Source organism: Stigmatopora argus, chromosome 12 (genome assembly GCF_051989625.1).
Source record: "Stigmatopora argus isolate UIUO_Sarg chromosome 12, RoL_Sarg_1.0, whole genome shotgun sequence".
Classification (NCBI taxonomy): domain Eukaryota; kingdom Metazoa; phylum Chordata; class Actinopteri; order Syngnathiformes; family Syngnathidae; genus Stigmatopora; species Stigmatopora argus.
In genome coordinates, this window is record NC_135398.1 from 6,719,548 (window position 1) to 6,733,438 (window position 13,891).

General features: G+C 41.0%; 1 protein-coding gene across 2 annotated transcripts in view; it reads left to right on the forward strand.

The window, feature by feature from the left end:
* The window catches only part of lingo3b (leucine rich repeat and Ig domain containing 3b), a 40,398-nt gene extending 26,750 nt beyond the window's left edge, over positions 1-13,648 (forward strand). For both annotated transcript variants that reach the window (XM_077615713.1, XM_077615712.1), the window contains exons 4-6: positions 5,522-6,125; positions 6,273-7,016; positions 7,874-13,648. In XM_077615713.1, coding sequence (XP_077471839.1) covers positions 5,571-6,125; positions 6,273-7,016; positions 7,874-8,443 — 1,869 coding nt within the window. In that variant the 5' untranslated portion in view covers positions 5,522-5,570 and the 3' untranslated portion in view covers positions 8,444-13,648. The remainder of the gene's footprint in view (positions 1-5,521; positions 6,126-6,272; positions 7,017-7,873) is intronic.
* Positions 13,649-13,891: the final 243 nt, after the last annotated feature.

The following is a 13,891-nucleotide window of genomic DNA, read 5'->3' on the forward strand; positions in this document are numbered from 1 at the left end:
GATTGGATGTCCATCTCTGTCAATAGAAGTTAATGAGTTCAAAGAAGTAACCACTATAAAGTACGTGGATTACTGTCTGCCTGAAATAATGCAGAATTATTAACCTATACTCTTTCTCCCATGATGTTCAATTATACAGGTATGTGCAGTTGATTGTTTTCAATGACTTGAATGTTGTATCCAAAGTGCTGCATAGAAAAGCACATCTTGTTTGTCTTGGTGCCGCTTTATTGTGCTCCCACTCAGCACTGGCTTTGCTGGTTTGTTTACTGGCTTGTTTGTGAGGAGGCGGGCGTTTGTATCAGTTTATGTGCGCTCCCTGTGGAATGGAAGCGCCTGTTTGTCGAAACTAAGAACGCCAGGCTTTCTTTGCATCACTGCTTATTGTACAACAAAAAAAAGTATTTATTTTTTTATAATGAATCGGTTCAGTGAGTTGATCTGACAATGGCTGGATTCTGAGTTAACAAACACTGCAGGTGTCAGGGTGGGCTATTATTGAAAGTGTTGTTTGTTCTCTTGAAAAGTAGAGCAGCCAATTTAAATATACATAATGGTGGCGTTGCACTGGCAATCCGGCAGTAACGACCCCATAACACACAATCGACTGACAAAAATGGAAATAACGCGCCTGCCCCGTCCGTCAACCTGCTTTGCTCTTTACAAGAAGACGACAATAGACCTCTGATTAGACAAATGAGGTGTGAAAGCAGCGGTATAAATGCAAGTCAATAAATCATCTTAATCATATAGCAGGATAGCATAAACAATATATTTAGACCGCATGACTTTTTTTTGTCAATTGCAAAGTTGGTGTTTTTGCAGGGTGGATATTTTCCACAGCTAAATAATTGGAAACGCAAGCAAGCGGTTCAAGACCCCTGCCCCAAAAACACCGAGAAAACTTTAAAAATATGAATCTGCGGTGCGTGCTGAGCTATTGAAAAAGTATGGCATGGCGAACTCGAAGATGTGCATTTTTTTTTTATAAGAGTGTCATTATTGCGTTTTTAAAGTTATTCTGTACTTTTGTAAATAAATAAAAAAGTTTACTAGGCTGAGTCTCTACAGATACAGAAATTTGTTTCTTAAATTATTTCATTATATAAAGTAGTATGTATTTCTACTATGCAGTTTATTATCAGCAAAAGCTAAATGCTTTAAAAAGACTATTTACTAGGCTTGGAACGCATTATTTCTTTGTCTATTAATTGTAATTGGAAAAATAGATTCAGATTTCGAACAAATCATTTTTGTACGGATTGTGGTCGAGAACCGAGGTCGGCCTGTTCTGAGCTTTTTAAGGACGCAAACTATTTGGCCGTAATTATCCTGACTGCAAATAATATTAAAGCCGCCAAAATTAAGGTATTAAATGACGTCAAATAGACCAATAAATGACTTTTTTTTATAGGAGACCTCTTAAATTAAAGCCCAATCTCATTCGGGCACTTTGATTAAATTGCGTTGGCGTCTGAACATAAAATCCGATTGCTCAGTCGTTGCCCAAATACTTTTGGCCCTATTTGTATATACTTTGTTGTATTTGCATTCACGACACATGCAGGTCCTGTTCTAACAAGCAGCTGTTGTTGTTACAAAATAGCCACATGTGGGCTATATAACATCAGGTATCCCTTTTTATTGATTGCCCACTGGCAGGGAACTTTAAAAAGCCTCATTGCCTGTAAGGAGATGTTGTGAGAGACTACAGTCACGCACCGCTGCTGTTTTCTGATGCAACGTCACGCGCCCAAGCTGAGGCTTGATGCTAAAATCTTTACCGTTTTAATCATAAAAAGGATGGTGCACTTATATATGTCTTTTGGTCAGGTGTACGCACACAAGAATCCATTTCACACAGTAGTGTGGGTGAAAGTTTTCTTGTTTGTCAGGCTTTCATGTGAGTTTCAGACCTTTAATGTAGGAGGTTAGTATTTCTTTTTTTGCCTGAATTAGGGGTTTTGATGTTAATGTAAGACGTTAAGACGATGGGAGGATTTTTTTTCCGAGACTTTTTGAGGGATTTGGGAGTTTAGGAGTGTGTTTAAGTATAATCTTTTGGTTCATGTTAGGTTTGGATTTGAGTGATTGAGTGTAAAGGTTTGTTGGGGTGACTGTCAGTTATTTTGGTAAATGGGTGTGAGGGTTGAGTTTTTAGTGTGGGGCAGCTTTTTTGCTTAATTTGTGAAATTGGGATATTAATTGAATATTCCAACACAATGTGTTGCAGGGAAACGCCGTTTCTATGCAGTTTCGTGACCGGACGTTTGGTCAAAAGACGTTTGGTCCCCGGACGTTTGGTCGACCGGACGTTTGGTAGAACGGACATTTGGTCGCCGGGTTCGCTCGCTGTCAAATTATGAGAGTTTACTGTTGATATTTTGATATTAGATATTTAGATATTAAACTCACTCTCTCTCTCATGACTATAATTTTGAGAGCTGGTTTCAACAGTAACAACCCGGCGACCAAACGTCCGTTCTACAAAACGTCCGTTCTACCAAACGTCCGGTCGACCAAACGTCCGGGGACCAAACGTCTTTCGACCAAACGTCCGAGTACCGTGGCCAGCTTTGACCTTAAATTGATCAGAGTTAGAAATTGAGAGAGAGAAAAAAATTCTCTCTCTCAAATTCTAACTCTGATCAATTTAAGGTCAAAGCTGGCCACATGTCAGTCAGGATTAGTTCACACGATGGATGTGTGACTCATGGTTCCTAGAGGAGGAGGATGAAGCAACAAGATAATAAGCATCCTCCCATGTTGCAATATTTAAAAAAATATATATATTATTGATTATTAAATAGTAGAATAATTTATTGGGTGCCTATATGGGAACAGAGGGTATGCCAGTGCTTTGAGTTACGAGCCGGGTAGCAAATGACATGACCTAATATTCGACTTACATCACGTAGCAAGCACATAGTCTGCCGGTTCCAATGAAGATGTCGATACTGTAATGAAAAGGATCTCAGGTGTAACCTTTAAAGTGGAGAGAGCAAACCAAGCTATGGCAGAGTATCTCTCCACTCTGCTGCCCAAATATAAAGCCTTCCAGTCAACATGGATGACCTATTTCTGCTCATGCACACATACATGCACCAGGCAGACAGCAGTCTTAAATTTTACTTGCAGCATTTTGAATAACTCTTCTGGCTGCTGACATTATTTTTGTCCCTCTGCACAACCAGATTTAGAATGGAGCAAAATGACTGTCATCCAAAATCTGTTCATGCACTCTATAAATGAGTTTGCTTTATTCCTATTAATTCATTTTTTGGTGCTCACTGTATTTTTGTCCGGCCCTTAAGCACAATCACGTGTTTTTTTTCTGGGATTTGCCTTCTGCACTTGTGTCTCGCTGATTAATTAGCTTGTAAGGGAGTGCGAGGACATCCTGATGTACAAATAATTTGTCACTGGGTTGGAATTGAATTTTCCTTTTTCTTTCTCTTTCTACTTTTTCATACTAGTATGTTGTTTTACCCCTTATATTTAAAAAAAATGGCTTAGTAGACTATTTTTCAACCTCTGTAGATGACATCATGATGTAAACAAGTCACGAATAGACAACTTACTGATGCATGTTCTAACTATGACAAAAAAATAAACGACGGGGCGCACAATATAAACAGACTCGCCAATAATCACATTTCCATTGATTTGGACGATTTTACTGACAAGCAACTCATTCCTGCTGTTGGCACTCTAACAGAGACGATTTCTGCCTCAGCAGTCAAATCCTAAGCATCTGATGCTAAAACATGATTTTTCACTACCAACCCTCCCGGCTTAGTCTGAAAAAAAATGCTTGTGTGCAATCCAATGAATGTGCTATTTCCTATTTTAGCAAGAAAAATAAAGTCCGTACTTGGCTTTCGCGGGCCACGGAAAATCACTTGGCAAGATAAATCTGCGCCTGAGGTTTTACACCTGTGGTATGCGTAACCGTCTTACAAACATTTTGCTGAAGCAGAGGTTTGCTGTTGTGTTGTTTTGGTCATGATGACTTTTTGCTGTCCTAAAGCTGAGTCGTTGCAGAGAACTGGGTCAGTTTTTAACAGTAGTTTGGAAACCTGCCTTTTGTTTTGTCTCCCAGCAACAACAACAACAACAAAATGGTAAAACGGTGCCCCATTTGGGCCCAATCTCCAAGATATGTGTTTTGTTTATTTCCCTAGACTTTCTATAATTTAGGAACATTAACATCCGCGGGCTTGTACAAACCCAGTGGGATGTTTGAGAGCTTTGCATTTCATTTCCATTTTATAAACGATTCACTAAAGCATGACTTTTCCTTTTGCCATTCATGCACATTTTTAAACTGCATTTTGAATTATTGCAAGTAGACTGAAAAATAGGTTTTTTTTCTTTGTAATGTCTTTTCACTGTTATTGTTAATATTGAACAATGAGCCCAAATTCTAGTAATTTCCTTGCAATAAAAAGAGGAAACAATTTTAATGATTGGATGTTTTGCTTGATTGTCTTCTCTCCAAATTGATGTGTATTTTAATTAATAAAATAATAAATGATAATGATAATATATAACCTAATTAATTAATAATTATATATATATATATTTAAAAACAGTGCTTCCAGCTGTAAAGTGTGCTTGAAATGATAAAATTATTTCAAAAACTCCTAAAAGTCAGGAAGTTTTAATATTTTTGAATTAGTTGTATCTATAAATGATGCTTGATTGCAAAAGTATTGATACTCTGTTATTTATTTTATTCCTGCACTACTACTCATCACCAGAAATGTGTTTGTTGAATGAGTGGATACTACATGATTTTGACGGCTATCATCATCGATTGCGTGACAATAGTCCTTCAAATGCTGGATTTCTTCTAACAACATCCTTCCTCGGTCGAGAGACAGCGTGTTTTTCAAAATCAAGTGGCTAGTGGTGACTCTGTCCAAGTAGAAAAACATGCGTGGGTGGCTTGACAGGTTGCCCAACGGAATGTTCAAGCACAAATGATGCGATAAAATGATTTCCAATGGGTGGCCAGCAAAGGGCCCCTTCCTACACATTCATGTCTCATGGCACACCTAACCAAAAGCTTAATACGACTCGAGTCAGTGCACCAAGTCATTCTCCTTTCTTTTTGGCGGTTCCCTCTTTGTTTATGCGCGGTGATGATAAATTCATTGTTTGTCAAGCTGAAACAGACCGTCTCCGTGCAACAATGAGAGCAGAGGAGATGCATAAATTATGCAGCTCGGAGGAGCCTTTTCACATGAGTTCCTCTTGTCCCAGTTTCCCATTAAAAACCAAATATGAATTAGTGAAATGACAAAATATCATAAACAGACCCACTTACCCGATTTAAAGCCGTGTCATGATATGCTGCAAATCTCTCCGGTTTTCGATGCCATATGACTTAAACCACAGTAAGCGTGGATAATTTGGATGTAATTTTTATGAGTCTTAAAGATCATAGACGGTAGGCTTCAGTGTGTCTTTGCTCATCCCTCACGTAGTTGACTCCTATTTTCTGTTTCTCCCACAGGTGTGTGTTGCCCTGCCTGCAATAGGGGAGGAGTCTCAGAACCAGGGCCATGATTGGCTCACCTGGCCCTGGTGGGCGTGCCTTAGTGCCATGGCCCAAGGTGTGGCGGGCGGTCCTGGCCGCTTCTCTGGTCGCCGTCTTGACTTTGACTCTGCCGGGAAGTAGCCAGGCCTGTCCGCCGCGCTGCGAGTGCTCGGCTCAGCTGAGGTCGGTGTCGTGTCAGCGGCGGCGGCTGGCCAACATCCCCGAGGGCATCCCCACCGAGACACAACTCCTGGATCTCAGCAGGAACCGACTCCGATGGGTCCAAGCCGGCGATTTGGCACCGTACCCCCGGCTGGAGGAGGTGGATCTCAGTGAAAACCTGATTGCCACACTGGAGCCCAATTCCTTCGCCAGTCTGCCCAATCTTAAAGTGTTAAAATTGAGAAGCAACCAGCTCAAGTTAGTGCCCATGGGGGCCTTTGCCAAACTTGGTAATCTGAGTAGCCTGGACCTGAGTGAGAACAAGATTGTGATTCTATTGGACTACACCTTCCAGGACCTCAGGAGTCTTAAACATTTGGAAGTGGGAGACAACGACCTGGTTTATATTTCCCATAAGGTAGTTATCGACAATGTCATTTCAATGATTGCATGACACAAACACATAAAGAGCATGTCGTGAATGTGTTAAGGTGTGGTGTAAACCTTTTTGAAGTGCATATTTCAAAGTTCCAATGACCGTTGACTTTGTTTCCCAAATTCGCAGGCATTCTCAGGGTTGCTGGGACTGGAAGATCTTACCATCGCTCGATGCAACTTGACATCCATCTCAGGTCAGACCTTGTCTTACCTGCGCAGCCTGGTCACCCTGCGTCTCCACCACCTCAGCATTGGAGCTCTTGAAGACCAGAACTTCAGAAAGCTCTCAAACCTGAGGGGTCTGGAGATCAATCACTGGCCATACCTAGAGTACATCTCCCCCCTTAGTTTCCAGGGTCTCGATCTCCACTGGCTCTCCATCACCAACACCAACATGACCTTTGTCCCATCTGGCTCCTTCAAAAACTTGGTCCATTTAACCCAACTCAATCTTTCCTACAACCCCATCACATCACTGGAGCCTTGGGCCTTCAAAGACTTATTAAGGTTAAAGGAGCTGGTCATGGTCAACACGGGGTTGATGACGGTGGAGCCCCACGCCCTGGGAGGTCTCCGACAGCTTCGAGTCCTCAACTTCTCGTCCAATGACCTCCAGACTTTGGAAGAGGGTTCCTTCCACTCTGTCAACAGTCTGGAGACGCTCAGAGTGGACGGCAACCCTCTCATGTGCGACTGCCGTCTGTTGTGGATCCTGCAAAGGCGCAAGACCCTCAACTTTGACGGCAGGGTGCCAGTGTGTGCAGGGCCGGTGGAGGTGCAAGGCGTCAGCCTGAGTAGCTTCACTGATTCTGCACTCTTTGATCATTTTACATGCCAGAAACCGAAAATACGCAACCGCAAGCTTCAGCAGGTAACCAAGCATTAGGATACACTGGATTAAAATATTTTTGTGCAATGGGCCCAAATGCTTAGATTTTAGGGGGAAAATGGTAATGTACTCTATGGTTCAGTTTAATGCTATTACACTTAAATGCTGTTCCTAAATATATGAAAAGAACCCGTTTTGAAACATTAAATGCAATGTCGTGGATTTAAAAAAAACTTTTTGGAACATAATACAATAGAGAAAAATAAGTTTTCCATATGAGCGTTAGACCTAACTGACAGGGCAGCGGTTCATTCGTTTGACTTTGGTTCGAGCTGTTCGATTCCCACTATTGTTAAAAATGTGAACAAATGAATCATTATGATGATAATTTTTTAAGTCCCAATTTTGCATCACTAGCGAGCTATTTTTGCAACATACTAAGTGGGTTATTCTTGTGCTGCTTTGGAGCTACCTCCAGGCACAATGTTGGGGATTTCTGCTCCTTATAAAAATCACAATAACAATAATAACTCTGAATAGTTCAGTCTTTAAAGTGATGAAACGTACAATCACTGTAAACCCCAACGTAAAGGGGACAAAAACAGCATTTGACTGTACTTATAGTTATTGCTCCTTTATTCTGTAGGCATAACTTTGCTTGTTTTCATTTTATTTTGTTTAGCTAATCATACCGAGTCTGCAGATTCCAAATATACTAGCTTATTTCTACGGCATCTGATACATTGTCTTTTTAAAACCCCGCTGCTGGGCAGCACTTTGGATAAATATGTATTTAATTTTACAACAGGATAAACCCCCTCCCCCCCAAAAATGCTAAATAGTTTAGTTATTTTTTCAAATGAGCAGCATTTACTTGTCCATATGCTACTTTCCTCCAGGTGACTGCGCGCGAGGGCCAGCCGGTGAATTTCCTGTGCCGTGCGGAAGGAGAACCAGCGCCCGCCATCATCTGGATATCTCCTCAGCGTCGACGGATCACCGCCAAGAGCTCGGGCCGCATCATCGTCCTCCCAAGCGGCACTTTGGAGATTCGCTACGCCCAGCTCACCGACAGCGGGACGTATATCTGCATCGCCAGTAACGCCGGAGGCAATGACACGTACTTCGCCACACTCACGGTGCGCAGTCATCCGATGGATGCCGCCTCGGCCTTTTTCCTCAATCGCTCGCTGTACAGCGGCGAGTTCTTCAACGAGACAAACCTGAATAGCACTCGGGTGTTCCTCAAATTTACCTTGGACTTGACCACCATCCTGGTCTCCACGGCGATGGGTTGCATCACTTTTCTGGGCGTGGTGCTCTTCTGCTTTCTGCTGCTGTTCGTGTGGAGCCGGGGACGAGGCCAGCGCAAGAACAATTTCACAGTGGAGTATTCTTTCCGCAAATCGGAACCCGCCACCGGCAGCTCTTCGGGAGGGACCAGGAAGTTTAACATGAAAATGATATGAAACAACGCAGCCAGGGGTCCCTCGGGGGAGGCATGAGCACGTCTCAAAAACGTGTTTGACTTACGTAAACGCGCACAGCCAATGAATCGCACGAAAAATTGGTTTATTTCTATAAACACTAAACTATGAAGCACATTTCGTAGATTGGGGCGTATATTGCCCTCCCTGGCTTCCTTATTTATGGGTCAACTTTGATAAAAGCGGGATTAAATGAGCATGTTTCAGTAACATTGATGCCGATAGAAGTCCAATCCATTTTGACTGGGAGGGCTGTCAGCTATCGCATGCTGTCCGATTTCTCCAGTCAAAAAATGAAATGGGCGTCTTTTAATTCATTTCTTACATCACTTAAAGCGGGTTGAATAAACCTTTTCTAGCCACATAAACTTACATTGATGTATTGAGACGATGAATAAATCCAAACTATATGAGAAGCTATGGAGGGCAAAAAGAAAAAAAATGGGAATATGGTCTTGATTGGGATATTTTGCGACATTAGCTGTGTGAGTTTAGGACGAGTGCACAGGCCACGTGTTGCCATGGTGTCTTGGTGTCCATGCAGATTGATATAAAAGTCATTCCCGCTAGTCACAAAACACCATGGCAACTGATAAACCAATGTTAGAGAGCGCACTGGAGCTGTCTGGTCTGCCACAGGAGAGTTTACTTGCACTGGTGACCTGCAATCGACAGGCAAGCAGCGACCTTTTGTCCTCCAGCTCTCTTCTGCGGTGATGGACATCTGACCTTCCAAGCGCTGCCAGGGGGGAGCAGCTTGGATGGTTGGCACCTACTCAGAGACAGAGAGAGGACGGGCAGCCGTCTAACTCACCAACACAAACACCAAGTACAATACTACACAGATAGTAGACGTTCTCTCAGGAAAAAGCCAAATTACTACCACAGTAGCAATCAGCTATGACATTCCAGCAATAGTCATCTTGAAAATGAAAGTCATTCCCTGGAGGAGAGCCCGTGTACGTTTATGCTTGAAAACACTAAGCCCCCAGTAATGGCAGTTGCTTTTATGAAGTAGTTTAAAGCTCATGCAGAAAGCAGTCTTTAATTAGTATGACGATTACCAATCTAGGTGCTCGCAAAGACTTTTGTTCAGCCATTTAAATCGACTATAACTGGAAAAAGGTTTATACACCCCTATTTTCAATGCCTTTTTGTGATTTAGAAAAATGGGTGGACATTTTGATATCACAAAACTAGACATTCAACTGGACACGTTTAAAAAACAAAGCTGACTGCCCTTTCTCTGTCTCACTGATGGCCTGTGTGCAAATGTCTCTGCCTCCCCTAGCCCAGTGCACCCCCCCCTACTCACCCTGACCTCCCCCAAATACCCCCACTGGGTCCTCCTTTTGGGAGGGGTCCCTGGCTGGAGTCTGTGGAAACGAATGTAAATGAAGTCGTGTTAACCCTACCCACAACATCTGCATTGTGCAGTGGAGAGTTGTCGTACTGTGGTTTTTCGATAGCAGCTTTTTGCAGAGCTGCTTTGTTGGGTTTTTTGTTGTTGTTGTCGTTGTCCTCCAAGTTTTTATTTCATCGTCTCTCGTCATTTGTGACTCTGTTGCTGTGAACCCTTTCGCGTCCCCCTCTGGACTTGTTCTGTTCTCAACCAGTATTTAAGATAGTAGACGTCAGTGGTCATTTTTCTTTTAATCTGAATGGCAATTTTCAAAAATGAAAAGATTAATTCCATGTATTTCCTACACTACCTGTACTAGGAGTCTCCAAAATTGTCATTGCTAATGACAGATAAATATGATAGTTAGAATTTTCCAGACTATAAGTCACTACAGAATTTACAAAAGTCTCACTAGTTTAATGACAAAGAAAAATAAGTCATATTTTTCTAAGAAAAATGTGTGACATCATCTTTTTTTGCCAAGTGAGCTATTAGTGTTGCCACCAAACGCAATTGAAAAGAATTGAATAGTCACAAAACTAGTCTTTAAAATGCTAATGCTATGATAAACCTACTTAAACTTACGAAGCTACAACATTAGAGCACTTAAACTCATCATTTAAGAACATTTATGTTTGATATTTTGAACACAATATGAGTGGCAACTGAGTAAATATTGCAGGCCCATCCAAGCTATGGTAAAAAAAGTGTAACTTATAGTCCGGAAAATACGGTAGTCATTGAAAACGCATATCCAGCTTCAACTAGCAACACAATGCTAGCATTTGTACTGTAAACGCAAATAGAGTGCCATGGTTGCTACATTGGCCCGATGACTTTTTTTTTAATGATCGGAATTTTGGGAATATACTTCCTACCATGTTAAGAACAGAACATTTCCATCAGGATTGTTTCCTCTCCCTCAGTCAAACCACTTGTGTTTCCATTGGTCCTTATCCTCCCCGGTGGAATTTAGGCTTAGTAGACATCAGGAATGTCCGTAGTGATCTGCTGATGACGTTATTGTGTTTAGCTAAGGGTTTATTGTTACCTTCCTACTTGGTCTCCTCCTTTTTGCCATCCTCTACCCTTGACATTTTGGTACCCTTCTTCTTGACACCCTTATTTTCTAGTTCACAGTATTAGACTGGAATGTGGTTGTGTGGTAGTAGACACGTGTTCCGTGTGCTCGTCGAGTCAAGTGTCGTGGTGTTAGGAATGATGGCTTTTTTGGGATGCCATCAAAGCAGTCATGGGGCAGAATGGAAGGGGTGACCCAGGTATCCTTTAAAAAAAAAATCCATTCCTGTGATCCATAAATATTGCTGGGGTTTTTCCAACTCTGCACTGGGACTTGTATAAACTTTGGTGATTGGCAGCAGTTTGCTCATCAAACATTTTGCTCAAGAAAAGTCATCTTAATTGGACTGCAACTATTTTCAAGGCTTTTAATTGACTTTCCGAGCATTCCCTCCATAAACATTAAGTCACTTTAAAGCCAAAGTCATTGCCTCAATCTATAGATGCATTCATCCCCTCCAGAAAGGAGGCTTAGCTGTTAAAAAAAAAAAGAAGAAAAAAAAAATCCTCCGCCCCCCCCAATTTCTCTCTTCCGTTTCGCCCTTGCCCGGGGTTGCTTTATCTTCGTCGCGACGCTCCATTTACAGCAACAACAGCCTCGCTATTAGGATGTGTGCAGACTAAAATAAAACATCCCCCCACACACGTACACAATACGTACTATCATCAAGCACAAACTAGGAGATTATTCTCATATTAACCATTCATTCTGTCATCGTTTCTTAGGAATCTGCATTTGAAACTCACAGTCTGGATCGGTAACGTAAGATTTGACGGTCACCTTTGAGACTTTGGCTTTAAAACCTCCACCTTCTGTCATTCCAAGCATCGCATCTCCCACTCCACAGCTGCTATTATCATCAGATTAGTTTTGAGTTGCATTACCATAGCTGAGGGGAGCATTAATAGGATGACAGGGAAGCCAGATTGGCTGATTTGGTGATTACTTGGCCGATTAGTCACAATTCCAAAACAGACCTCTCTTACAAATTGTGGAGGCCTGATGCAAATGATTGTCATAGATGATAGATAGATGCTATATTCCTGTTTCTGTTCTTGTTCCTCTTTCCTATGGCTGTGCAGTACTCTGCTAACACCAAGTGGTGTAGAAAAGATATAGCAAGAACATGGGATGCTGCCAAGCATCTTTTTTTTTTGGTTTCTAGGTAACAAATAATTCCAAGGAGACAAAATTGATTGCTGTAATCATCGACTAGTCTGTGCTGGAATGATTTTCTTACAAGCCTTGGATAAATCAAAAGCAATTATCACCAAGCCCACCCACCCCAGCCAACAATGCCAGTAATGTCTCAGCATTGCTGTAAAGAGACATTTTGTGGTCAAAGTCAAAGGAATATTTCATTGTATTTTATACACCAATCATCGATTGGTGCAATTGAGGTGTTTACATGAAGAAAATGTTTATTATACCCATTTTTAAATGCCAGGTTTTGTGATATTTAAACATGAGACTAAGAAATTTAAAAAAAAATGGGGGGTGAAATTTTATTTTATCAGGCAGCAAGAATAAACATTTTGGGATAACTATAGCCAAAACAACGTCATGTTTACTAAACTCTCATTCTCACTCCAAATAATTTGGTTTATATTGAAGTGTGATTTAGTGGAGAAAATACATGACTCATTTTTCTTGATCTCAAGTTGTTTAAATAGCAAAACAGGCATTGGTAGACTTTTTATAGCCGCTTTAAGTCTATCACAATACTATTTATGCGGAAGGGAAGCGACTTTCATCTTCTAAATGTTCTGGAAGGTGTTCAGCTATAGTTAAGTCATTGGTATTCTAAGCAGAATGGCGGCACTGATCAATGTTGTGTGAGGACCAGATTACCAATGGCAGACTTTCATTGATCTAACTTGAACCTTGTCACTTGAACAATTCCTCTGAAGGAGTAAGAGCCGTAAAGAGACCTGCTTGGCACTCACTCCTTGGTTTACACGTTACATTTGAAAATGAATTAAGAACAAGCTGGAGTTTCTTTTCACGCAACAGCGATCTGACACATTGGCTGATTTTTTTATTTATGCAGTGCTGTTATTGATGAAACTCTGGAATGTAGAATACACTTGTATATAATGTTTTTTGGGTTTTTTTTGCTCCAAAAAAACTTATTATTTTGTCACCAGCTCCTAAGCTGCCATTGACGGAGACAGATGTCTAATCCATTTTGCCATATTAAGTCAACATAGATTGGAGGTGTATTTTAATTTTTTTAATTTTTTTTAACAACCACAGCACATATTCTAAGAACAGGGATTGAGTGAGCCAACTAAATGCCAATCTGATGTCAAGACAAACATACAAATTTTAAAAATGGCTGTTAACAAGCATATATGGACTCTGAGGATCCAGCTGTATGATTATCTGTGTATAAAAAAATATTTCAAAAGAATTGTGCAAATTGTTGGTTAGGAAGAATGTACATAATAGATCTATCAGCCATATAGTGTCATCAAATCTGTACACTTTGTTGCCATGTCTGCCAGAGAAAAATGACTGTTGACTGTAAATATTATAGTTTTGGTCAAATAGAGTATAGTAATATTGAACTTGCTGTAAGTAGTGCTTCTTTTCTCCAGGGATTACGCATGTTTTTGCTCAGTCCCATTGCAGCTTGATCTCAATGGGAAGGAAAACACAATGTATAATTGCCAATAAAAACAAAACAAGATGTTTTATTTCATCTGCTGTTTTGTATACTGTCTGTTTCTAAAGTATGCCTTTTTTCCCCCCATAAAGGCATGATGTGACTATGTCAAAATGTGTGAATTTTCTCATAGTTTTGCAGGTATATAATCCCAAAACAAAATGTCACGGGTCTGGTTCACACAAAAGAAGCGATAAACATGTGCAATTAGATGAGATGGATTCTCCTGGAGTGTGATATATTAAGGTAGGGAAGTACCATAGTGTTGGGCACGGTGAG